Source organism: Onychostoma macrolepis, chromosome 22, assembly GCF_012432095.1.
Source record: "Onychostoma macrolepis isolate SWU-2019 chromosome 22, ASM1243209v1, whole genome shotgun sequence".
NCBI lineage: Eukaryota > Metazoa > Chordata > Actinopteri > Cypriniformes > Cyprinidae > Onychostoma > Onychostoma macrolepis.
The window spans coordinates 5,488,492-5,516,401 of NC_081176.1; the positions used below are offsets into that span (position 1 = coordinate 5,488,492).

Here is a 27,910-nt window from a genome sequence, read left to right on the forward strand (position 1 = left end):
GCTCTATCGTGTTGGAAATATGCCCTACACCAAATCCAGCCCTAAACCTACCCGATAGTGTTAACAAATGCAAAACTGATATAAAAACGCATTAGGCTGATGCAACTGTGCCATTTGAACTTCTTTTTATGCAGATTTTAACTGCTTTGTGGTACCGTAGTTACACAGGATTCGATTTATTTTGGAAACTGCAGCGATATGTACTTATTGGTATACTGAGACCAGGTAGGTATAAGCATATATAATAATATAGCGTCAGATGTAATAGTTCAGTATACAGTATATGACAGCTTTATTCTATAACATATTAATAGCCTATACAATTAGATGGAGTATTAATGTAATACAATGACTAATAATAGCAAATAGTATATAGATAACTTGTACAATTATTTAGTCAATACAATAAAAAAGTATATAAAACGTTGAGTTAGTGTATTATAGTATTATAGTACAATAATATAGTAGTAAAATAATATAACAGGGAGGATACAGTTTCTTGAAAATGAACAGAACAGTCCACTGATTTGCTCTCTACAGCCTTCCTTAATGTTTGTATTGCCCTGGTTGCCACTGGCTAAAATAGAAAAAAAATATTATATAAAAAACATATATAAAAATTAATTCTCACTGCATCCCATGGACTCACTTGCGATTTGGTTTAATTTACAACTTTATCAACAGTTTAAATTTTATAAGAATCAAACTTTGTTATTTCTTGTAAAGTCTCAGCTTTCATAGCTAACTTGCGTTATTGCTAGCTCTAATAATACAACTCTGGTGGCCAACATAATGTTACAATAAATGACCAAATACAACCTGAAACAACTGTTTAGTCTTACCTGTGAAAGGTAATTCACCGGTACCTGATTTGGATTGTGCAATGGTTTGTACAAACCCAAACTATGGTTATCTTTTCTTCAATCCAAATTGCCAGGTCCAATATGGCGGCGACAATGTTTCCGGAAGTTTTGTTTTTTTTCCCCATTCATTTATATATTAAAAAGTCCTTGTTTAAGCGTTATAAGCCAAGAACCAATTAGAGAATCATGACATTACAAATGATTAGAAGCAAAAAAATAAATAAATAAAATAACAATAATCAGACAATAAAAAAAATCAGACAGAAATACAAAGGTACAAGACTAAGCTTTAGTGATGATCTACAGCATCAAGGGTAATGTACTGTAGTTTTTCAGGAAGAATTCCAAGGTTAAACAAGATTATTTTAAAAACTAATGTGGGCTGGAGGTTTCAACAGAAGAAATTATCATCGATTGTCATCGACGTCTTTAAAGGTTTATAAGTTACTGTTACAAATCAATTTCCCTTCCGGAACCGCTCGCCTGCGCATAACAGCACAGGTGAAGAACCCCGCATTCCAACAGACGTAGAGAGCAGGAGCCGCTATTAGAGAGAAAAATGAAGGCAAGGTGTTATGTGTTATTTGCGTTTTATTGGTAAGTAGCATATTATATCAAAGTCCCTTTCAAGGAAAGTCTGTTCACTCGGCAGCCATATTTGCCACGCCTCCGAGCAGCTCAAACAAGACCAAGTCCTATCTAAATGAATGGGGGAATCTTGAACTCTCAAAAACAGCTTGCTGAACTCGCGATTAAATTACATATTTCAAATCAGCAACAAAATCTGAAATGAACTGCCCCATGAATGTTGTTTCTTATGCTCAAATAGGGTTTAAAAAGCTTATTTTTTTCAGCCAATGCGCATGCGCAGTCATAACACACTTATGACTGCGCATGCTCATCGGCTGGTCCAGCCTCAGGTTTCTTTGGGAACCAGAGCTTATAAAGTCTGCTACAGTGAAGCAGTGACTTGACCAATCAGCGATTGGCTCATTTATTTAGAAGGCGGGACTATTCCACCATATTCCCTGTTGCAATTTCTCTCATTCATAAGTGTAGGAGTGAACCGTCTTTGTATTTCTATAGTCTTTGATTATATTTTGTTCTGCCTATTCTTAACTGGTCAGTGGCAGTGATGATTTTTTTAATTTGGACTGCGTTTCTTAAAATCCATGCTGTTGTCAGAAGTAGGGAATGTGTGTGGATTTGTTTAGACTGCTGTCTGTCCTCACCTCACGCTGTATCCATTCTCACTGATTATAGATTATAATGGGTTATCTTTGATTTTTTTATAGCAGTTGTTGGCACAATACTCTCGTCTAGTGTAGTCACTGTACTTTCATTATACATATCATATATACAAACATATCATTCAACATAACAATCAGTTGCAGACCATTTTATTGTTATCATGACACCCCTTCAATAAAAATATGTCTGTGTGTGATTTGTGGACGTATATTAGTTTTCAGTTCCATACTCGGTTTTTGGTTTCAATTTTTTAGCATTTTATTTGCATGACAAATATTTCTACATTTGTTTGTTTATGTTGTTAACACACTGCAATGTGAAAATGTGCAAAGGAATGTAACATAAATGGATGCCACTACAAAATATAATAAGAATTGAAGAAATATAATTGAAGAATATTATTTCGCTTTAGCCACCAGACGGCCCCAATGTATAGTATTTCATGTGTATCTCATAACAAAAATGAGTAGATACAGTGATGTTGAGGAGATACATGGGTATATAATATTTAATTCATGGGTATATAATATGTTGAGTTTGAATGGTGAGCTTGACTGGATAAATACTATGATTTCAAATCCGTTTGTCCTTTCAATTCACTGCCTCTTGTAGATCTGACATCATTGACAAGAAGAACAACTGCAATCGTAGCAGCCACGCCCATCAGAGCAGTGACGACCAATCGGATCACAGCTTCAACAGTATCACAACAATGGACATGTAAATCTAAAAAAAAAAAAAAAGGAAACGAGAATGAGATGAAACAGAACTGTGATTTGCCACCAGCCTGATTTCTTTCTCTATCAGGAACTGAAAATACAGAAATCATCAAAAGGATCTGAAAAAACATCAACATATTAAGTTTAAAAAAAATTAAAACTAAAATCACCACTGACATACCTGCACATTTCTGACAGAGATCAGTGATGTTCAAATATTCACGTTTTGACGATCTTGATAATGATGAAGAGTTACTGCTGATGACAGGAACAGGCAGGCAAGCTGGACATATCAAAACATAACAGTGTTTATTGCAATGCCAGTCAGCTAATGCTGATAATGACCTGATGATTTTACACACAGAGACACACAAACACACACCATTACATGTGATTTCAACAATGTCTTATTCAGATACCCTTTTCCCTTTCAAAAACTTATTTTGACTATGTACTTTCAGACCAGATTGCTTATTTCTGTAGCGGAACTGGCAACATTGCTCACCCAAACAAAGGACGAGGGACAGTTTTATCCCACTCACAGCCAAACAGGGTTTATTACCATCACTCAAAGTAAAACATATGTAAATACTTTATATTTTGTAAGGTTAAAATTTATATTTTGTGAAGAATGCATTATGTATTCAAGCCAAGCTTAATATAATTGCTGTAAAAGTTGAAACTGATAACTAACCATTGACAGTGAGATTGAAACGCTTCCTCACACTGCTGGTATGAAGTTGATAAACTCCAGAGTCTGTGGTTCTGATATTTGTGATGGTCAGAGATCCAGTTTGATCATCCAGCTTCAGTCTTTCTCTGAATCTCCCAGCAAGAGCATTATCATACACAATGATGCTGTCGGCCAGTACATTGATTTGAGCTATTAAAGTGTTTTCAGCTCCAAACTTCCACAGAATCAGATCATCGTCCACCATTTCAGTAAAACCAGATTCTAGAGCGACTGAATCTCCCTCCAGCACTGACACTGATTGCACTGCATCAGTGTCAGCAAACACACCTGGGAAACATTGGTTGGTCACATATTAATTACTCATATTAAGGCATATGAGGTGAAAAGTTATACAACAGTTATAACTTACCAACCAGATGCCACAAGCAGATCAAAACAAACAGGTGAACCATCATTAAACACTAGGACCTAAAGTATGTGAACACTTCTGTGACAGACAACTTGTGAACTAAAAGGACTGAGTTAAACATATGTTTCGTGTAAAGCCTCCCCCACAGGATATGACCACCACCCACATGTACAAGCTATTCTTGCATGTATTCACTGTTATGACATTGTCCATAATGGCAGACAATATTACACATATAACATTTAGCACCTTTTCAGTTTCAATTAAGTTGACCTTCGTAATGTGACTCTTGTTTGATGTTTTTTAAACTTCTCTGATGATACTTCAAGGAAAGGGTTTGGGATTGTCTCATGGTGCCATCAGCCAATCACTCTCAAAACATGCGTAATGCAGAAGCTCTGTCTCCACAAGTCAAACCACAACACACATCAGTAGAATAGACAACGGCACGTTTCACTTTGACTGAGCTGCTGGAGTGTCACTGAATCAGATTTATAGTTTTACTCTATGGGACAAAACACTTTGAAACCTTCCGTGAGTCTTGTGTGCTTTGCTCATATGCGTTTTTTACACTGTGATTCAAGCACATTCTCTGAATTTGCATGGAACAGGATTTTTCCCCCCATTTTGTGCTTTGTACATTATGAACTGTACAGCACAGCGAGAATGCACATAACGAGCACAATTCTACAAAACCCATAATGCATTTTATTCAGACAACAACATAGCTAGCGATCATAAAGTGATAGCCCTTATTTCCCCTCATGCAACATCAGCATCGATAGTACACTGTAAATTATTTGACCTTAAATTTACAGTAAATTACTGGCTACTTTGCATTACTTTCACAGGATGTTACTGTATGTAAATTTATAGTAAATTACTGACAACTAATCACATTCCTTTCACAGCAAGTTACTGTATCATTTTTTACAGTAAATATTGGAAAAATAAGAGCTGTATTGTCACGAATCCTGTCCATGCACTTCCGTTCACTCACCACCAGTGATCATCCGCTCACTACTATGGACTCTTGCACCAGACTAACTGTTGCACTTCACCCTGGACTACAGTTACATATATAACATTCAAAAGTTGTCTTATGCTTTGTGGTAAGTCCATATAAAACCTCTATATCATTATTCTGTATTCTTGACTTTCTGAACATAAAGATACTGACAAGCTGTGTGTGAGCAGAGAGTCTGATTATTGTTGAAATAATTATTGCTGATTATTGAAGAAAAGGAGTGATAAAGTTACTTTAATATACAAATATTTCTGATTTTGATATTCACTGATTTCTTTTTTGTCATTCAGTCCCATCACACTGCCTCTGATTCCTCACCTGACTTGGACAAGGAGAACAGCAATGGTCCACATAAGCAAGCTGAGCCACAACAGTCAGACGAAGCAATAACATTAGGAATTAAAACGGTACTCATCTGATGCATGCAGCAACTATCTATTGAAGGAACAAATTAACAGAGGTGGAGAGAACCTAAAAACAATTCAAGACAGACCCATTGACAGCTTTTCTTCTGTCTGTTCTTAAAAATGTATATTGGAAGTAGGGCTGAGCAATATGGCCAAAAAAAGTCACAACATTTTTTCATATCAGTCACTATCGATAATTATCACAATAAATTGCAAGTTTAAAGGCAGGTTTTTGCTCCTAAGTGAAAGTTGTAGAAACCATACCATTAATTGTGATTTTAAACTGTTCTTTATGGTCAGAACATGATAAATACTTCACATTTTGGAATTCTTTACACTTCAATATCTGAATAGAAAAATATTAATTTCTTAGTTTCTGCATGTTCTAATGAGTGACATTGTTTCAAATCATGAATGGTTTGTGTTCCTGACTTTGATTATGTATCTTCAGCACAGTTTGCAGTGCAGGCTGCAATATTCTCTCTGCATCTCTCTCTCTCTCAATCAGATCATCATCTCTTCTGCTCAGATCCAACAATGAACTGTTCCAATTAACAACTTTGTGTATAGACAGACAGATATTTTTTTACATAGCAATGAGAAGCGTTATACATGGACGTGCGTGCGGTTGCCATGCTGTATTAAAGCTTTAATCGGGATAAAACCGTATATTAAAAGCTAACAGAAGCAGTAGCATTTACAAATATCTAAAAGTATGAGACAACAACCAACAAACATACCATTAAGAGCCATGCTTGCACAGGTTCTGCACGATCCTCTTCACTAATATCCTCTGCCTCTCATTCGGGCTCAAATTGATATGCAATATAGACAACGCCATTGTTTACAATACAACCAGAGCACATGTCGCTGAGCTGAGGGGCGGGACGTTTAGATACGCACTAGAGGCGGTTTAGCCAATCACAACACACTGAGCCAGCTAACCAATCAGAACCCATCACATGTTTCTGAGGGAGGGGCTTCATAAAACCAGGAAATGATCAGCGCGTTTATCAGAGAAGGGACAGAGCAGCGTAGAATAAGGGTAAATTATATGAAAAATAATGTGTTGTTTTTTTTTGTTTTTTGTTTTTAACGAAGCATTAACACATGTTTGACTGCACCCCATAAACACAATCAAGCCTAGAAAGTCAATCGCTCTTTAATCTCAAAAATACTGTAATTATATTCCGTTACATCTTTAATACATTTAATACACATCTAAATTAATAATATAATAAAATTTGATATGAATATCCCACATTTCTGACACAATACCATGGTGCAGTTAGTGTTACTACAGTAAATCCATAGTAAATGATGGTGAATTGTAGATTGAAAAGTCTTCTGACTGTATTGTTGCGCTCAGTGTTTATCCTGTTTGTCAAAGCTGTTTAATCTGGTTTTAAACTAGTTGACTCGGTGAGTCATTTGTGTTCTTCGCTGAATTCAGTCACTTCACACTGGATTTCACAGCGCTGTTTAGTGTTGTGTGATCGAGACTCATCAGCGATTAAGGCATCTGCTCTAGTGAACTCGCAACCGCTGCGCTGCCGCTTGAACATTGAGCTGAGCTGATAAATACTTTCATTCTGCTTTTGGCACATAAACATTATATCCAACATTTATCAAACTCATGTTATTGCTTTATCAAGAAAAATTATATTGTGTTAATTATCATTATCATTTTATCACCCAGCCCTAATTTGAACTGTATAAGCTCACGTAATTGTGTCTAAGCAAAGGCATTTTTTTCAAGATGAGCAGGCTGCCTAGCACTGTGCAAAAACACACTCATATATTGGCAGGTGTTCATTCATATTCTGAAGAATGGTAGCCTATGTAAGGTATAAATTAAGTTATTCTTTCAAAATACATGGTAATGCCGTACACTGATATTTAAATAGTTGTATGGGGATTTAATAGCATTACCTTTAGTACAGAATTTCACATTCTACATATGCAGGTGTTCAACTAATAACTTTCAGGTGAATACAGTCATCACGCCTGTTTTATGCTGTCTGTGTTTTATGTAGTGAAAAACTGCTTCAAATTATACATTATTTGAGTGAACTGAACAAACCATTCAAACTGATTCCTGAACCAGTATTTTGCCAACTGTTTGATCAATTCAAATATCCAACTCAAAAGACTGACTCGTTAGCATTGCTCATGCTCCAGTAAAAAGGGTCTAATGACAACCTTGGAATAAACCATAAATTTATTAACAAAAAACAAAAATAAATTAACAAGACGAACATCGCGTGGTGTAACAAGGTAAAAGTACCTTTTTGGCATTAGAAATATACATGATTAAAAATAAGAAGTACCCATAGTTAAACCTACTTTTTTTCTTTAATTGCTTGAGTAGATAATGAAGTGAATGTTACCTTCCACCTCTGCTTGTTAACTAGTTATCGGTGTTCAGAGTTTTGATGCAACTCTTGTCAAAAGTTATGTTTGCAAATTATTTGTATAAATCAAAAAGTTGTGTCTAAAATTTGATTTAAAATTATCTTGTGTTACGAAGGAATCTGTATTATCTTCATAAATCTCTTTCCTTTGGTTAGGGTTAGGCTAACCCATGTACTATTTTATATTTTGTGCTTTAAAAGGCAACCAGAGCACTGTTTACTGTAATATTTACTTTGAAATGGATAAAACATGTGTTTTTTTCCCCACCTCTATAGTGTGTTTGTCTTTGGTTATGTTGAATTGTCTTTGGTTGTCACACCTATCAATATTGTTAAAGGGGTGGTTGACTTTTTTTTTTTGCTTATAAGGGCTTGATTGTGCTTATGGGGTGCAGTCAAACATGTGTTCATGCTTAGTTTTTTTTTTTAAACGTGTGTTGTGATTGGCTAAACCGTCTCTAGTGTCCCGCCCCTCAGCTCAGCGGCATGTGCTCCGGCTGTATTGTAAACAATGGCATGGTCTATATTGCTTATCAATGTGAGCCCGATATGCAGAATATTAGTGAAGAGGATCGCGCAGAACCTGTGCAAGCACGGCTCTTAATGGTCATTCCAGCATCTTACACTACCCTGTCAGGCTTGCAACTGGGGCTGGGGAGCTAAAACCCTTGAAAAAGAACTATTTTGCACAGATTCTTGCATATGCTGGCACTCTGTAACTCCAGGGTAGTTAATTTTGCGATGTGGTGCAGCCTTACTTTGTGAAATACAGACACCACAAATGACACAAGCATGAAATGATGGTTCTGAATTCCGAATTGGGTTTCTGCAATGTGCTCCCCGAGTAAGAACACATCCTCTGAACCAATCTCCACCCGAACGAAACGGTTGACGAAGCACACACTGACACCGTGTTCTTTTGATTTTTGTCGAATCACACGCTCTGCTGCTCTGACCACCTTCACTGATGAATCAGGTAATCCCACGCGATCTGGTATCAATACTGCGCCGGTTATTGCAACCGTAAACTGCACAAAATACGGGCATAGTTGCTCGCTCTCTGTTGACTCTGGTGCTAGCGTAGAGTGAGGAGACCCAACCAATATGGCAGCGACGCTGGATTAAGTTCCAGCACATCATGAGGCGTCTACGTATTTTATGTCTATGGGCATAACTGCAGACCGGAGATCTCCAAAATGGGGCATGAACTCCAAAATGGGGCGGGGTCTCTTCGCGCAAAGACTTTCACCATTGGCTCTGGCTTCAGCCATGTTATTGACTTACATTTCAAAATAACACTTTATGAATTAAACATTGTTTTTAGTTTTATCTAAAATAAAATATGATATATAAATCAATATTCTCCTGAGAGCAGAGCCCAAAGCTCTTGGCCAGTGGTGTTCGGACCGGAGTTTAAACCTATGTTTTATGAAAAAAGCTTACTTCCACATTGAAAAATGTGAATAAATTTGGTGCTGTTGCCACAGTAGCGAATTTGTACCGTTCCATCTCTGGCTGTAGCCAATAATATCCGCTTGCGCTTGGAGCTGCTGAGTCACGTGATGGCATAACAAAACACTAAAGCAGGGGAGGAGCAGCTAGTAGCCTAATGTTTGCATACGAGACGTGAAAAGAGCGGTATATAAACACACAGACATATCTATTCTTTGTTGAATGTATTAAGCAATATATTAAGTGTAGAGGAGAGAAAATTAACCTAAAGTATGGATCTAATCAGGCTATCGATCCGATACCAACGTTAGTATCGATACTATGGATATTAGGATCGATCTGCCCACCCCTAGCAGTTATACCCTTCTCAGAAAATCTGCTAGCACACATGTGAGAAAATCAAGCCAAGTTGCATCATAAAAAGGCAAATGAGTCTCACAGTTGTAACACACAATACATATATTTGTCCATACCTCTGATTTTTCTCTCAAATAGAGTTTTGTAATTGCAAATCAATTTGCGTTTGTTTGAAAGTCGAGTTTTCCCATTGATGGAACCTGCAGTGCTAAAATGTGTTAAAATGCTAACTCGCTTCTGGGTTTTCGCCTACAAAGTGACATCATAGTTCCCTCACTCTATACAGCACGGCAACCGCACGTGCGTCCATGTATAATGCTTCTCATAGCTGTGCTAAAATAAGTGTATAAGTGGAATAGTTTGGTGGAGCTGATCTGACGATCTGAATGAGAGAGAGAGATGCAGAGCAGGGCGACGTGAGTAACAACATATGATTTTGAAAGTTGTGAATCCATTAGAATCGTTAGAAGACAGAATCGCCATTCATATATGAATAGATTTTTACGTGCACCCCTAGTTTTCTCTTCCTCTTCTCTATAAACCAGGGTTGTGGCTAGAAGGGATACAGCTCCGACCGGAAATGAACAATGAAATTAATTGTATCTATTAGATTGTGTTTTATTAACGTCTACTACACCTACCCCAACCCTAAACCTACCCCTTACAGGCATGAAAAAAACAACATGATCTCACAGAATTCCGTGTAATGTTCACGGATTTAATTAACCTCCGAATCTGTGGTGGCATATCATGGAATCGCCGAAAATTCCGTGATGTGCTCACAGAAAAAATTCCGTGATGGGCTCACAGAAGTGAGCCCATCGATAATTTATCGTCATCATTATTGTTCAGAACTGGGTAGGTTTAGGGTAGGGGTGGGGTCAGGTACTCCAGTGAAAGTATAACTGCATCGGAGTCACTCTTTTTACGTGGTCCGATGCAGCGCTGGTGTTGAACCAGTGAATCCGTGCATGGACCACGGCTGATGCCTTCTGTGAGCCCATCACGGAATTTTCGGCGATTCCGTGATGCCACCACAGATTCGGAGGTTAATTAAGTCCGTGAACATTACACGGAAATCTGTGAGATCAGGTTGGAAAAAAATAATAACTATTGTTGTACAGTGTGAGAAAAATTACGCTGTATTGATGTGTGCATGCCCAGTAGCACCATACCTATCCCTTTCTAGACTTTACCCTAAAGCAGCGCAGCATGGCCTCCCCCCCTTTTCTGCGTGTTCCCGGGGGCGGGGTTTATCTGGGTTCGTGACTTATCTGTCACGAATCTGGTCTGCACTTCCATTCACCCTCCACCAGAGGTCACTCGCTCACCACATGGACTTCACACCACACATCACAATGGACTCCAATTCCCATCATCCAACACTGATCACACACCTTATATAAGCTGTCACCAATCACTCATTGCACTAATCACACGCGCACCTGATCCCATGCACACACTGATCACACACCTTATATAAACCCTGGACTTTGTTTCCAAGTATTGTATGCGTTTACCGTTAGCCGTAGCAACTCTACAGAGCCCCTGTTAGTTTTCCTAGTTTTCCCCTGCCTGTTTTGGATTGTGTTTTCCCCGTGTTTGTTCTAGCCCGTGTTCCCTGGATTAACCCTTGCCTTGCCGTTTGGACACTGTTTGCACCCCTATTGGATTCTAGCCCGTGTTCCCTGGATTATCTCTCTGCCTTGCCCACTGGATACTGTTTGCCGATCGTCAACCTTCGCTTGCCCTAGGATTACTCTTTGTCTTGTCCCTGCCATACCTGTTTGCCATTGCTCGACCCTGCCTGTATTTATGACCATGCCTGTTAATAAAAGCTTGCACTTGGATCCGCACGTCTCACGTCTCGTCAGCCCCGTTACAGTATCGGACCTGGGAAGTAACTCGTTGTAGTCCCGTGCTGCCAGAAATTTTAAAAGACGATATCTCTCTGTTTGCATTGAACTTTCAGCGTCGTAACTTTGCAGATATTGTTTATGCTCAAACACCAACATTACACACTAACTAACGTTAAAAAAGTGAAATCGCAATCAACCACCCCTTTAATGTATATTTGGTAACACTTTATTTTAAGGTCTCTTAACTAGTTGCTAATTAGCATGCATATTAATTGAATATTAGCCATTTATTAGTAGTAATTAAGCACTTATTAATGCCTTATTCTACATGACCTTATTCTACATTCCTAATCCTACCCAATACCTGAACTTAACAACTACCTTACTAACTATTAATAAGCAGCAAATTAGGAATTTATTGAGGGAAAAGTCGTAGTTAATAGTTAATAAGTGTTCCCTATTCTAAAGTGTTACCGTATATTTTTCTCCTGTCTTCAGCTAAAATACCTCTTTATATGTCTGCAGAAACTGTTTTAATCAAGATTTTCAATTATGACAACATCATGAAGTTTCCATAAACGAGCAGAATAAGACTCTCAAACAGCCCTCACAGAAAGATTGCTTGGTGAGTAATATGTGAAATTGTCATCACACGGTTTTTATCTAAGTGTTTTAACAGTTGATTATTGTATTATTAATTCACATTATGTTCATTTTTTTTTTTTTTTACATTAACCTTATATTTTTATTCAAATTATATTTTCACGCTCACACAGTCATCTTCTGTCACATCCACATCTGACGCACCCTCTTCATCTACACCCTGTGCTGTGCCCTCATCGCCCTCACCTTATCCTGCGCTACCCTCATCATCCTCATCCATGTAAAATCTAAAAAATAATTTGCTGAATTATTGGGATGAGCAGCAGGGTGTAAACTTTGAATAGGATGATGTGTAAATTTTCCTTTTTTTTATTTTGTTTTTTTTTTCATTTACTACTACACTTCAAAAGCTACATAAATACTTACATGTTTCCCAGAATCCAAAATAAGTACAATTTACCCTGATTATCCAATTCAAAAAGTTTACAACTCCTGGCTCTTAATGCATCAAGTTGTCTTCTTGAGCGTCGGTAAAAGTTTTCACCTTTTGTAATAGTTGCATGAGTCCCTCAGTTGTCCTCAATGTGGAAGATAGATCTCAAAATCATACAGTCACTGTTGGAAAGGGGTCAAATATGCAGAAGATGCTGTAAAACCAAAGAATGAACAGCAGTCTGCTCTGGACCAACAAAGGACTCATGAACAACTATCACAAAACAGAAAAATAGTTGTGGATCATCCAGGGAATGACACACAGTATTAAGATTCAAGGGTATGTAAACTTTTGAAAGGGGACATTTTTATAAATTCAGTTATTATTTTGTCTTGTGGAGAATATATTTGAACTATTTATATTTAAAACTATTTGACACATAAGCATACAAAATATAAATTTTGTATCAGCATACAAAATATTTGACATATTTGCTTATTAAATTGGCTGGTAGATTATCTTAGATGCCTCATGTAATATTAAGTAACTAAACCTTAGAAACACTTGCAATTTAGCTATTGTGTTACTGTGAAAGTGGCCTTAAATTTCACTTGGAGTTGCATTAAAATGCCTTAATTTCTTAAATATAACTTTCCTAAACCCGTCTTCAGAATTCTAAATATCTACACATAAGGCAACACTCAAAAGTTGATTTTGTTTTGAACTGACTTCAGTTGTATAATTGGAATTAATTAATTCATTTATTTATTTTGCAGGTTCTTCAAATCCTTCAAAGTGGAAACAAGAAAGCGCAGAGGTAAAAGCAGTAGAACAAAACATGACAACATGTTTTAGTGTTTTTTGTGCTTGTCCTTGTTTGTTGTTTTTTCTTCTTCTATGAAGATCTGGCAACACTGACACTTTACCGCAGGGCTCATGAGCGCAGCTAGCCCCGTGCTAAGTTCTTCTTAGACTTCTTTCACTGTTATTTTCTTGCATCTCACATACAGATGAAGACACCGATGCACGTTCAAATACATCATTAACAACTAGTTGTTCAGTTCGGTTCTGTACACACTGCATAGAATTTATGTAAATGTGGTTGTCACTACCTGTATTTTTCGGGAGTTAATGCGGTTGTGACTCCCATATTTTAGTGAATTATGTGTGTACAGAACGTGATTAAGGAGTAAAAGGTGAACTGACAACCGAATTTAGCTGGTGTGTACGTGGCCTCAGAGTCCCCAAAGTTAGTTTAAGCGGAGTTTGTGTATCTCGGAGTCTCCAAAGTGTCACTTAAGGGAAGAGGAAATGATGTGTGGCCAAGTATGGTGACCCATACTTGGAATTTGTGCTCTGCATTTATCCCATCCAAGTGCATACACACAGTAGTGAACATGCACCTGGAGCAGTGGGTAGCCAATGCTGCGGCACCCAGGGAGCAGTTGGGGGTTCAGTGCCTTGCTCAAGGGTCTCACCTCGTGATATTGAGGGTGGAGAGAGTGCTGGTTATTCATTACCCCCTACTGACAATCCCTGCCGGACCTGAGACTTGAACCCATGACTTTGGGTTACAAGTCCAACTCTCTATCCATCAGGCCACGACCAAAGTGTAGTTTGTGTATCCCGGAGTCACTACGGAGTTTGTGTATCTTGGAATTTGTGTTTCTGTTGTATTCCGAAACATTTTTTAATGGAGACACATCAAGTCATTTATAATTGCTATTAGAGCTCTTCACAATGTTTATGCTTTTACAGAAAATCATGTCTTAATGTCTTTGAGCCTTCAGTGAGCAGCAAAAAGCAACTCTGGATACTAAATTAACTAGAAGGATGCAGGTAGTGGTCAGTGAAGTGTCCTCATGTCATGCAGACACCTGATTTCAAGTTACTAGTCGGAAAAAAATGTAGGTTATCTATTTTCAATTATCTTAAAAAAAAACTAACTCTTTAGTGTATTATGCCTTTATCTCTGCAGCTTGTTTTCTAGACAATATTGACACTGAGTTGTAATTCTACTTCTGTTTCTTGTTAGGATGACTCATTTGTAGCACAACCACAAAGTCCTAAAAGTATAACTTAACCAGAGTTTGTGTATTACCAAAGTCCTTAAATTATCGCTTGATCAGAATTTGTGTTTGTCCCCAAACGTGACATAAAAAATATAGAGTCACGTGAAGTGAAGATAAAATTTCAGGTCTTTAAAGAAGGCTTTTATTGAGAATATCAACTGATAAGTGTAAAGAGAGTTTCTCCTGTACACAGCCATATCTTTCCTTTGTCTCTAGACCCTTGAGAAAGAGATATACCCAAAGGTAGTGTTCTTGTGGCTCAGTGGTAGAGCATTGCGTTAGCAGTGCAAAAGGTATACTGTATACCCAACACACATACTGATAAAAAAAAGAGTATAACCTGAATGCACTGTAAGTGTCTGCTAAATGCATAAATGTAAATGTAGTAGGATGTTCAGTCATGTGTCCTCATTGTGTAGTTAAGTAGGTAGGTGTGTGTGTATGTGTAAAATCCCTTTTTGGAGGTAGGTTCGTTTTATTACCAATTATCTTCCTGTTATCCCATCTTCTGAATTCGTGTGGTAAACGGGTGGTACTCGTCACAACTGAATTATTATTATGATTTAACCGACAATTAAAATAATAACTAATTAAAAATTAAAACTAATTGCAATGCATTATTTATGAGATGTTGCTAGTTTTATAACATTTAATAAATTTTTATTTGTACAGAAAAAAAATGTTGGATAGTAACCAATTTACAAGTTTTTGAATTTCACTGTTTCTGACATACTGTGTAAATGAATGTGTCGATTGCATTCTGTATATGTTACTTTAAAAAAAAAAAAAAAAAGATTTTTAGCTTGAAACAACAAGCTACCGCAGCTCTGATTAGCCATTCAATAAGCTATGGCGACATCAACTTTTAAATGAGATCAGGCATTTAAAACAGCTACCGCCTTGGGTCCTAAACGGACCCGATTTCGACATCACATTTCCCAGGACACCGGCATCATTAGCTCGAGAGGGAGAGGGGAAATGAAGGCGATCTGGTTTGTGCTCAGCGTGTCGTGTTTACAGTAACTCTGCTTGTCCTGGACATGCTTGGTGACGGTGTCGATTCCTCATCTATTTATTTTTAAATGTAAAAAGACAGAAATCATAATATACATTTTCACAGCAGTTACAAATATTGTTGTACAGCAGTTGCTCCATTTTTATTTGGAGCCATCAGAATATATCCTATTTATGATCGTGTCGGTAATGTCTGACAGTCACTGTAAAGCCGGGCTCGCACTGTAGGAGTTTTAGACCGATTTATCCCCGATTTCCCCCTCTCGAGAATCAGGAAAAATCTAGGCGAGCACCTCGATCGGTTCCGATGCGCGGATTATCTGGTAGCTAATGTGAGGCTTTAACATGTCGATTCTTGCACATCCCAATCCGCTTGCACACAAATCGTGGAATATAAATCAAACGTTTGATATTTAGGATTTTAATTCGGGATGATGACGGCTATGATTAAGTCATACTTTCACAACAGCCAATGCGCGACTACAAAAACTGCTGTACGAGTTGGAGAAGATGGAGGAAGGGCGTGTGGAAGTTTTGCAATAATATGACTGTCTGTATAATGTGTCGAAGACGTAGCACAACCGTAAGGACAGGAGCGCTGGGGTGAAGTCACCTCAGTTTTGAACGTAGTGGGTGAGTGTAGAAAGCTGGTAGCATACTAGCTAAGTTTGTTGTTGTTGTTGTTCCTTTTCAAACACACACAGTTTATTTTATATGCAAAAACAAAAAGGGCTGTAAAATAGATTTTATATTATTATATACAAATATAAAATAAGAATAATAAAAATCACAAGACCTTCCAAACATGTCACTTTTAGCATATTATTATTATTATTATTATTATTATTATTATTATTATTTTTTTATTATTATTATTATTTTTTTTTTAGACATTAGGCCTACTTGTTACAAAATCTCAAGAACTTCTAGTTTATTACATATCTGAGCATATGCCTGTATGTATAGCCTTGTTGGTTGCTAGCTGTGTAAACATTATGCTGGGTACATACAAAGATTTTTAAGATTTTATAAAATCTGAGAGACCACAAACATGAGGACAAAAAAAAATCCTAGATCTAGACCTCGGGGTTCCCCCACACATCAGGATTTCTGATTGTAAATATTCAACATGATTTGCGATCGGGGTGCCTCCGATGTTCTTCCGAGCAGATTCAGTCACATTTAACACACCTCACACCACAGGAAAATCTGATAGGATAATCTTTAGAACCACCAAGATATTCGAGACATTACCTAGGATTGTCGGAAGGGGAGAAATCGGTCCAAAATCAACCTGAGTGTCTTGTGTATTTCTAGCATTAGTTGCTGAAACTTCAATCACAATCTGCTGCATGAGATCACGTGAGGTGCTTCCTCTGGCATGATATCTTGTGTGTGATGTGCCATGATTTTCAAATTTTGTAGTGTGTGCATGTTTAAGATTTGAGGGAAGACAATCTGTTAAGATTCTCCTTATGTGTGTGCTGCAACCATTTCATAATTGGTTAGGATTTTAAAACTCCTTTAGTCTGAGTTACATTAATGCAATAAATGCTGCTTGAGAAGACATCCATTCTGATTCAGAGGGTTGCTATATGCAGTGTTCAATACTGGACCGTATTGTACTGCAACACTGTAATAAATTAATAACTGGCCTCTCTTATGCTGTCATTTGTGTCTACCACTTTTGTCACTTTTACCTTTATTCTCCTAATTCTGTGTCCTTGCAAAAATATAGTAGCCTAACTGTTTATTTGTGTCTCTAGGTGCGTTTGGTGATGATAAGACGGTAAAGGAGGGCGATTCAGTCGTTTTGAAGACTGATATTCAGAAAAAGAAAGATGAATCAATGCTGTGGTATTTTGAAGACGCTCGCATAGCTTTAATCAATAAAGATGAAAGTACAAGCTGTAAATATGATGGTGAAGGTGGGAGATTCAAAGACAGACTGGAGGTGGACTATGAGACTGCATTTTTGACCATCACAGACATCAGACTTGAACACTCTGGGCTCTATGAAGCAGAGATCATCAGAAGCGAGAGTTCGGGCAAAAGCCAAAGCTTGAACAGAAACGGCGCAAAGTGTGACAGCACAAAAATAATAAAAAAAAACAACCTTGGTGAAATCACCGAAACAACCCGTGTTAATGTCGAAGGTGAGTGATTCAATGTCATTTACCATGAATTATTATCATTTATTTATTTTTTTTTTACAAATTTTACAGTTGATTTATAGTGGATTTTCTATATAGACTGTTTAAACAGTGACTTTAATTCTTTTTCATTTTAATTTAACCCTTATGTGGTTTTTGGGGTATTTTTGACCCGCAAATGACGTTTGCTAAATTAATATATATTTTTTTTTTATCTTTGTCCAAATGGCATGAGACTTTGTATGGTGGTCAACACTTTCTAGACCCCAGGCAACAAAATATATATATATTTTTTTTTTTTAAACAAATGTAATTTTACTGTTTATTCATGTTTTTACTCCACATTTGTGTAGTTTTTCGAGGATTTATATTTTATATAAATAAATTGAAAAGTATTTTTTATAATAGGTTTTTATACAAAAAACAGTTGTTTATGCAAAATTCACTTTATAAAAGACCCACATTTCTAACTTTCATTAATGGGGATAACATGGATCATTTGACATGGTTTAGTGTAAAATTTTTGCCCATCTTTTGGAAATTACAGTTTCAAAAATAAAAAAAGTATCATTTTTACCAGTAGATGGCTGCAGAGCTCCACTCTTTGCTATTTGACCAACTGAAATATCTTTTTACAAGTTTTTATTTTTTCAGTTGGATTCATATCTACATATTATGAAATCACAATTTCATAATTGTGATAATAAAAAGTATTTTTTATTGTCATAATAAAAAATACTTTTTGTCAAAGTTTTGCATTTTGTTTCAATAATGTTACATTATGATTGGAATCAAACCTGAACAAGATGTTACAAAGAGAAAGGTTGGAGTCTTTAGAGTTTATCATTTATTTCAATCATCTGTTTTTCATATAATCTGTGTGTGCATTGTCAGTGTGTCAGTGTCACCAATTTATTTTTATGGTGGTTTTGCATTTTGGATTATTTTATTTGAAGAGACCCTGCATAGAAAATGGACAAAATTCATCCTCAAAATCAGAAACAACACAGAACACACATGGACAAAAATGAAGTGTCACACTACCAACAATGTAAAAAACATCCACAATGTAAAATGATCATGCTCACACGCGCACACACACACACAGGGAATAAATTTGTGAGACTAAAAATAAAAACTCTTATAATTTGTCAAATAAAATAATTCAAAATGCAAAACCACCACAAAAATAAATTGGTGACACTGACATATTGACAATGCACACACACACACAGGAATATATTTGTGAGACCATAACAACTGCTTTCTTATAATTTGTCAAATGAAAAAATCCAAAACCACCACAAAAATAAATGGGTGACACTGACACATCGACAATATACACACACACACACACTTAAAACTATATGAAAAACAGATGATTGAAATAAATGATAAACTCTAAAGACTCCAACTTTTCTCTTTGTAACATCTTGTTCAGATTTCTAATCATAATGTAACATTATTGAAAAGCTGATTTTCTCAGTTCTAAAAATGCAAAACTTTGACAAAAAGTAATTTTTATTGTTATAATTGTGATTTCATAATATGTAATATGTCAAATGATCCATGTTATCCCCATAAATGAAAGTTAGAAATGTGGGTCTTCACATAAAAAGCATTTTTTTATTTTTTTATAAAATATATATATGTATGTTTTTATACATAAATCATAAGTCCTCCAAAAACTACAATAACAACATTAATAAACAGTGTAAAATGACATTTGTTTAAATATATATATATATATAGTTACAAAATTACATTTCGTTGCCAAAGATCATGAGTGCACAACCCAAAATGAAGACCGCATAGGTCTCCTGTTGTGCTATTATCCTATTTTCATGTTCATTTCGTATTTATTTTTTTCTTATTTACATTGTTGCAGCAGTTGGTTTCATCCTTTGTCTGATCGCTGTTTCTTTAAAGCCTGCCTTCCAAAACACTCAGTCTGCTCTGATTGGTAAACCGTACCCAGTCTGTTGTAATTGATCTACCCTCAATTTCTAATAAACACACAGACTGCATTAATACAAAATCACTTGTTTTAGAGGGAGCCTGATTTGTAAAAACTTTTTCAGTTGCATTTCATATCTCATTTCTGTTTTTATTTTTATTTTATTTATTTTTTCTTCACTTCCTGTCCTCCTCTTGTGTAATAATGACAGGCTGTGCCAATGAATGAGTGTCCAAGCCATTAGATGAATTTGCTTATAAGTTTAAAAATGGCTATCTATTTCACACTGCATGGCATTGTATTTTAGAGTTAATGTTTGTAAAATTAATGTCCTGTGTAATGAGCTGCCACTACAGTACTTTTCCATTTTTTTGTTAGCTGTTTTTGAGTTTTCATAAACACTTATTCCCACAGCTAACAATGTACATGATGTGTCTGACAATGTGTAAAGGTTTTCCTGGCTACAAATGTGCATAACTGACACATTGAACTATATGTTCAACATCAGGTCTTGTGTACATTTTTAATCTTTTTTTTTTCTTGCGTTTTCCATCTTGTTTGTGTGGTACAGCCAAAACCGAAGAAGAGCCCTACAAAACTGAGAAAGAAAAGAGTAAGTTTTTTTTCCCTCCTGTTTCTTTTTTTATTATTATATTTATCATAGGTCCTAATTAATCTGTAAAAACACAGTGGCATCTTCCCCCATATTGCTCTATTGATCTTTGTCAGTCATTTTCAGTCAGTTAAGATATGTTACAACCCCACTCTTTCATCTCAAAAGCTCATTTTACATTCATAATCTCAGTTATTATGCACTTCTAAGTGTTGCACCTTTAGTAATGGCAGCTGTAATCTGCTGGTTGGTTGTGAGAGGTTTTCTCTTCTTTTTTTTGGGCTGCACTTCCTTACCTAAGCTCTTGCCTTCCTGGACAACAGAGTAAAGGTCATTAGGCCATGTGTGCAACATGTGTAACACACAAAGGTGAATAGATAAATAAATACATAAATAAAAACCATATAGAAAAAGGACCCATACCATATAAATCGGGGTGTCAAATTCATGGAGTTCCTGTAGGGCCGCAGCCCTACTCCAGCACACATACCATGTAGTTTTTAAATAAGCCTGAATGACTTGATTAGCTGGATCAAGTATGTTTAATTAAGGTTGAAGCTAAACTCTGCAGGGCTGGGGCCCTCCAGGAACTCCATGAGGTTGACACCCCTGATATAAATCATACACTAACTAACTTCATTGTTCCCTGTTTTTAAAGGTTTTCACGTGGCTACAAATGGGCAAAACCGCCACATTGAACTATATTTTCAACATTATGCCTTGTGTAAATTTTCTTTTTTTTTTTTTCTCGTGTTTTATATGTTGTATGTGTGGTACAGACAAAACTAAAGAAGAATCCTACACAACCAAAATGAGTAAGGTTTTTTTCACTTTCTCTGTTTCTTTTGTTAAGATTTATAATATGTTGCACCACGTATTTCCCAGTTTAACTGTATAAACACATTATTCTTAAGGGTGTCATCTTACCCCACATTGCTCTATTGATCTCAAAATCTCATTTTACATTCATAATCTCACAGTTGTTATGCACTTCTAAGTGCCAATATTACAATATTGTAACCGTAATCTTTTGATTGGTTGTGGTGATGTTTTGTTTTGTTTTTTCTTCTTCTGGGCTGCACTTCCTTACCTGAGCTCTGCTTTCCTGGACAACAGGTTTAATGGTTATTAGACCTGACTCAAGTCTTCAGTGGTATCTATCTTTCTGTCCTCTGTTTCATAAGGCTGCACTTTCTCTAGGCTTCGTAGTCTCTTTTTCTAAGGTAACATTGTTTGTACATGTAGGCTGTAATAATGCATTTAATCACTTCATTCAACTACAGTAGTCAATATTTGAAGTGAATCAAGAAAGTTCATCAAAGTTGTCCTAAGACTAGAACGGGTATTGTTTTGGTTTTAGGTCAACTTTGATGAACGATTTTAATCCACTTCAAATGTTAACTACTATACTTTGTAATCGTCTCAAGTGTAACCTTAAATGATTATTTTATACCTGCTTCTGTGTAGAAACTGATGGAAAAACACTATCATTTTTATTACCAAATGATCTCTTGTTTAACAAAATATTAATAGGAAAGCAAAATGTTTAAATTGTATGATTTGACTATATTCTACTCTCATTCAAATTTAATGAGCAATGCATGAGACATGGCAAAATAACATGCATATTCGTATACAAATCTAAAGAAAAATCTAGAAAATGTATCTAAAGAGCCAAGTAATGCTTTTGTCAACTTAACATAAAAATGACTATGAAAGGGTGTGTTATATTAGGCTAAGTTATCATGGCAAATGAGTTATGTACAGGACACCAAAAGGCACCCTACAGTGATATTGACCCTAAGAATGTTCTGCTCAAGCTGTCAAAATTATATAATCAGAGAAGGAATGCAAACTTTTATATTTTGAATATTACAAAGAAAAAACAATTTGAATTAAGGATTGTTCACCACAATGTTAACAAAGTAAACGGGGTCAATTTTGATTCAATGCAGACCTTAATAAGAAGTCTTTCACGTCTTTATCTAATGATGTCTATGAATAAGAGAGTAAGAACACACTGACATATTCACTCAGACTAATAACTCTGTATCTTTAGTTTCAGGTATAGCAGTAGCATGTGGTCTTCTGGTGGCCGTAGCTGTTGGTGTGATTTGCTATCGCCGCAGGATCTCCGGAAAAGGCAAGTATTACCTGCAGATAATATAGCGAGAGGAAAACGTTATGCAAAATTAGTGTTTAATTGTGTATGATTATTTTTCAAAGCAGTCATGGAGAAAAACAAGCCTGGGCGTTTGTTGGAAGATCAGGTAAGATAATGAAGCATGTCATTGTAGAAAACTATGAATGTGTGTCAGATTCAGATCGGTGTTTGATTACCTGTGCTAACCGAGTGTTTATGAGTGTTCACTTAACACAAAACAGCACAAGAATACTGTAAATATATTTTCTGTACTAATTGTTGTTTATGTCTGAATAATTCCTTATACAGAATAGTTTTATTGAACATTTATTTTTTTATTTTCACACGCAAGACTTGCTTGTCCAAAGCAACTTGTATTTATATCAAACTGATTACATGGCAACACTGTATATATACACACATAAGATTTTAAACATAGTAAAAAATACAGTAAAAACACCAATATTGTGAAATAGTATTACAATTTAAAATGTAATATGTTGCTGTGATCAAAGCTGAATTTTCAGCATAATTACTCCAGTTTTTAGTCACATGATCCTTCAGAAATCATTCTAAAATGCTGTAACCATAAACTGGTGTTAATTTCTTTCTGTGATTTGTTGCTTTCTTACAGAAGAAAGATGACAGTGATGTGTCTTACGAGAATCCCTCCGACGTATGAATTGATTATATCAAAAAATATATTTTTTCATGAGCCTCTCACAAATGTGAAAATGAAATGAAAATGTATTTGTTTATGGTTGTGGGTTAGTTAAGTCTGTGTGGAAGTGTTGTAACTTCCTGATGTATTCCTGTTGTATTTTTCACAAAGGAACATATATATATATATATATGGTAATTCTAGAATCGGGGGTACATTTTGCTTCTCCCAGGTAAACCTTCTGTTATTTTTCAAAAACAAAAACTTCAATCAGTTTTGAATAATAACACAAATTGTTATATATAGCTATCACCTAAACAATGCTTTTATGTATATTAAGGGACATTTTGTCTTAAATTATAACTGATAGACTGCCACTACACCTATTATTGACTGTCTTTGCCTCCTGATTCATACATTCAGTGAAATAATTAAGTCTAATTTTCATATTTTTGTGTTTACTGTAAGTTACATAAACCAGGTAACGGCACTAATTTTATTAACACACGATTAACGCAGTGCACATTTTCTGTAGTACAACAATGGATCAGTGGTGGCTAGTCAATAGGAGGCGTTGTGGCGCCGCCCCCATCAAGTTAGCCAGGGAAGAAGCCGACTTCAACATGTTTAAAATAAGTTAAATAAATATTGAAAATTAATCACGAAATTGCATTGTTTAGTCGTACTATTCGACTGGTAATCATGTTAGCACCTATTAAAAATAAAAATAAATCAAAACTGTATTTCGTTTGTGTGTGTGCGGGGCTCCGAACTAAGTGTCTAGATTTTTTTTTTATTTTTTTTTATTTTTATTTTTTTTTTTAATTCAAAGAACAATAACATACAACATGTTATCAAGAAACAAATGAAAAAAGATAGAAAGACAAATTACAACAAACAAAACAGTTGCCAGGGGGAGGAAAGTATTAAACTTCAAAACAAAAAACAAGATATACATATATACACGTATGTGTATATATAAAATCAAATAACTATATTGTAAAATTCACAAACTTTCAAAGTTGTGTTTCTGTAGATCAATTTTGTGTAGACGTCACAGTTACGTCACTAGCAGCTGCGATGGTGGCAGAAACACACGATAGAAGTATCTTTGCACAGGTGGTTTGAAAGGAATGTATATTTTGTTATAGATATGTTCTATGAGAGTGAAAACATTATGTCTTATGAAGACTTTATGCATGTTTACAATTTTCCCATCCCCTTTAAAGAATTTCAACAAGTGGTTAAAGCTATTCCAAATGGGTTGATACAACTAATAAATAATCACCTCTCTTTTGGAAGCAATGAAAGGATATTTCCAGAATTAAAAGTTGATGGTATTGAAATATTTTCTTCGTCTTGTAATAATAAACATATTTGACAAATTTTGCAATCAAAACAAAATCTCCCCTAGAGGAAAATTTTTTTGGAATGCAAAAATCTCTGATATTACTTGGAAAACGACCTGGTCAAATCCTTACAAATTTTGTATTTTGAATAAAGTTAAAGAGGTGCATTTCAAAATACTTCACAAAATTTACCCATGTAAAGTAGCTCTGTCTAAATTCATGGACATTGACAACACTTGCAGTTTCTGTAACACGCATGAGGAAGACTTGTGTCATTTGTTTTATATATTCGTGATTTGTCTCTTAGATTTTGGTCTGATGTTAGTGCCTTTCTATTTTTGCAAAGAAATGTTAATTATATGCTATCTTTAAAAGACGTTATTTGTACTTATTCACACAGAAGTAAAAGGATTATGTTGTTAACTTTTACATCTTGCAAGGTAAATATTATATTCATAAACAAAAATTTGCAAAATGCCCACCAAAATGTAATCTATTTTTATCAGAAATGGATGCTTTGAAAAAGTCTCTAATGCAAATTAATAACAAAAAGAATGACATATTTTTGGATTTCATGGATAATTTTTTTGCTGGTATAGCTCCCCCGCTGCAATCTTTGAATATGTCCTAAGGAAAAAGGAAGAAAATTTGCATTATTGTTTAATTGTTTTTATGTCTTATTATTATTATTATTATTATTATTATTATATATATATATATATATTTTTTTTTTTTTCCCCATGTGGCTATGTGTTTATTTTATTTATTTATTTTTCTTCTCTGAAACATTGTTCTACAGTTTAAGATTGCTATTATATTTTGTGTATCTGGATTTACATTTTTGTAATGTTCAATCATTCTTCAATTAAAAAAAAAAAAAAAAAAAAACACGATAGAAGTGGAGTTAAATGGGAAAAAATCCATGGATTAAGAGACGCAATGTATTGTTGTGCCTGGATGTCAGAATCGGAATGCAAATCTTTTTTTTAGAATACTAGAATACTGTTGTCAAAAACGCCTTTTGAAGCTAAACGCAGACGTTTAAACGGACAGACTTATGAATGAAACCTGCTATGATTACTCTACTTTTATATAATCATATGTAATTGTATATGCATTGTAATTGTGGCTGGAATAATAATGTAGCTGTAAAAATAGTTACATGCTGAAATTGAAATATACTGTATATACATCTTCATAGATAGACATGGTGAGTTTGTCTTTTTTTTGTAATTGCAAGTATAAACAATTAACTTCAAAGATTAAATATAACATTGGATGACATTATAAATACAGAAATAATATAGGAACACAATAAATAAAAAAAAAAAAAAAAAAAGTAGTACAGAGGTAGTAAAACAAAAATTACGTAACATTCAGCATATCATTATACAGTTTCACAAATTTGACACTTTTGGTGTTAATATTTTTTAGTGTTATAATTAGGTAGTTAAAGTTACAAAGAAAATTATGTAATTTTGGGGATGTTGAAGAAAATTTACATTTATGAATATAATATTTTCCCAACAAAATAAATACATTTCCTATATATTCTTTATGTTTACAATGAGAAAAATAACAAACTATATCTCACATAGTTAAATCAATGTTTACATTGGATTTTGAAGAAAATTATTTTGACACTTCAGACCAAAATTCCTTAACAAGGGGGCATTTAAAAAAAAAAAAGATGATCAATAGACTCGATACTGACACTTCTTCCTCCACCTTTTACTGACTTCTTTATGCACTTGGGCTTCCGTCTTTCCTCAGTTTGATGCCGAACTAAATGTTTCCCATCAGACTCAAATAAATTAAGCCTGCTCTCATCATTTAAGTGAACTTTCGACCAGTTCTCCTTTCTCTACACCAGGGGTTATCAAACTTGATCCTGGAGGGCCGGTGTCCTGCAGAGTTTAGCTCCAACTTGCCTCAGCATACCTGCCTGGAAGTTTCAATACCTAGTAAGACCTTGATTAGCTGCTTCAGGTGTGTTTGATTAGGGTTGGAGTTAAACTCTGCAGGAAACCGGCTCTCCAGGACCGAACTTCCAAGTAGAACCTCATGTGTTGTCATCTCGAAACTATACGACATGGTGTGAATGCAGCATTAGCCACACTTTCTGTCCAAACAAATGGACGATTCGCTTTGTGTGTTGTAGGGTTAGATTTTACAGCCAAATTTCCATTTGTTACATACAAGTAATATGAAGAATAAAATAATTTCAGGCAAAACACTTTAAATATGCAACTAAAGTCATTTATGTGTATATTGTTCTTCTGAATCACATCGATATTGATAGTTGTACTGGCATTAATTGTTACATTTTTATGTGTAGCCTAAATGAATTTATTGGAAGGAGAAATTCAACTCGCGCACAATTTACAGAGTGTGGTCCAACTGAACTTCTTTCACAGGCTTTTGGGTCGCTCTAAGGTGACTGAAATCCGGCGACAGCAGGATGTCCATATTAATGCCAAAGGGATGACCCTTTCAGTCATTGCAAGAAAAGTTGGTAATTCCAAATATGGGTTTCACTTTATTTTGATGGCTCATTTAACACATTCTGTTGACTATACACTGTTAAATATTTCCTGTAGAGTGTACAGTAACTTACTGCAAGTCATTTCATCAGGTCTCAGTAAATAATAAAAATAAGCAATGACAATGGTGTAATATGTTTTTAACTGTTCAATTGTAAAAAAAACAAAACAAAGAAATGACATTTTAATATTCTTGCAGATTGTTTTTCTTAAACCTGCAGTAACATTTATACACAAGGGTTTTATATTATTGCATTTTAAAACAATTCATGAACAAATTCAGTCATGAGAACAATAAAGATGGACACATGAGGGTTCAGGCCAGAGTTCTTTCTTTGCACCATCTTCCCACTTCTTTTGGAACTTTGAGGAGCACTTGCTGTTGTCTTGGTTTATCATCACAATGAACCTTTACATAAAAGAAAGAATTAATTAGACCATTTGATGTGTTAAGACAAAAATAAAAAAGTAATCATTTACTCACTCTCAAGAATATTCTCTGTTCAATTTGTTTATATAGCCAGTCAACCAAAGTATTTACTGTCAAGTGCATAAAAGTAATCCATATGATTTCAGAGGTTTAAAACACCTAATTGGTTTTCAAGCACATTTGAGATTCTGTTTACCATATTTGATGTACTCTGTATTTGGATGACCAATGTTTGTATCTGAATAAAAGTCTAAAATACATCTTATGGATTACTTCCTTGTCTTTATACACTTTCTGAACTGGAATATTTTGGTTGAGTGGACTAGCAGAGGATGAATAAAAATGATAAGAGATTAAAAATATTTTCATTTGTGATTAACAAAAGTATTTTGTGTTTGGAACAACATATGGATGAGCAAATGACACAAGTTTAATTTTTGGATGAACTGTATTAATAATAGTTGCTTAATAGTTTTGCCAGCTGAAA

At 35.2% G+C, this 27,910-nt stretch overlaps 2 protein-coding genes across 15 annotated transcripts; one reads left to right on the forward strand and one right to left on the reverse strand.

Annotated features, from left to right (window-relative positions):
- Positions 1 to 2,595: 2,595 nt before the first annotated feature.
- LOC131531398 (uncharacterized) lies at positions 2,596 to 4,126 on the reverse strand. The gene is made up of 4 exons (XM_058762135.1): positions 3,937 to 4,126; positions 3,528 to 3,854; positions 3,015 to 3,116; positions 2,596 to 2,840 (listed from the first exon to the last, which is right to left on the reverse strand). The coding sequence occupies exons 1-4, from the start codon at positions 3,980 to 3,982 to the stop codon at positions 2,680 to 2,682; spliced, it is 636 nt and encodes a 211-aa protein (XP_058618118.1). The 5' UTR covers positions 3,983 to 4,126; the 3' UTR covers positions 2,596 to 2,679.
- An 824-nt stretch (positions 4,127 to 4,950) lies between these two features.
- LOC131531394 (uncharacterized) lies at positions 4,951 to 27,683 on the forward strand. Of its 14 annotated transcripts, none has more exons than XM_058762117.1 (12): positions 4,951 to 5,048; positions 5,254 to 5,370; positions 11,978 to 12,077; positions 12,229 to 12,335; positions 13,265 to 13,305; positions 17,341 to 17,730; positions 20,256 to 20,297; positions 21,077 to 21,112; positions 21,393 to 21,450; positions 22,357 to 22,440; positions 22,524 to 22,567; positions 23,075 to 27,683. In XM_058762117.1, coding segments are annotated over exons 4-12 (708 nt in total). In that variant the 5' UTR covers positions 4,951 to 5,048; positions 5,254 to 5,370; positions 11,978 to 12,077; positions 12,229 to 12,333; the 3' UTR covers positions 23,086 to 27,683. The 14 variants fall into 14 exon arrangements, 13 of the variants coding, with proteins under 13 accessions (XP_058618100.1, XP_058618104.1, XP_058618107.1 ...); XM_058762121.1 differs by having other exon boundaries at positions 4,952 to 5,048; positions 21,414 to 21,450; XM_058762119.1 differs by having other exon boundaries at positions 4,956 to 5,048; positions 22,527 to 22,567.
- Positions 27,684 to 27,910: the final 227 nt, after the last annotated feature.

What these genes read in the sequence shown, in the direction of transcription:
- LOC131531398 (XM_058762135.1), bottom strand. Translation starts at nt 3,982, where the DNA reads ATGATGGTTCACCTGTTTGTTTTGATCTGCTTGTGGCATCTGGTTG. An exon ending in CTGCTTGTGGCATCTGGTTG is followed by an intron (nt 3,855 to 3,936) that starts GTAAGTTATAAC and finishes AATGTTTCCCAG; the next exon opens with GTGTGTTTGCTGACACTGAT. An exon ending in TTTCAATCTCACTGTCAATG is followed by an intron (nt 3,117 to 3,527) that starts GTTAGTTATCAG and finishes TGATATGTCCAG; the next exon opens with CTTGCCTGCCTGTTCCTGTC.
- LOC131531394 (XM_058762117.1), top strand. An exon ending in GGAAACAAGAAAGCGCAGAG is followed by an intron (nt 13,306 to 17,340) that starts GTAAAAGCAGTA and finishes TTGTGTCTCTAG; the next exon opens with GTGCGTTTGGTGATGATAAG. An exon ending in CAAAACTGAGAAAGAAAAGA is followed by an intron (nt 20,298 to 21,076) that starts GTAAGTTTTTTT and finishes TGTGTGGTACAG; the next exon opens with ACAAAACTAAAGAAGAATCC.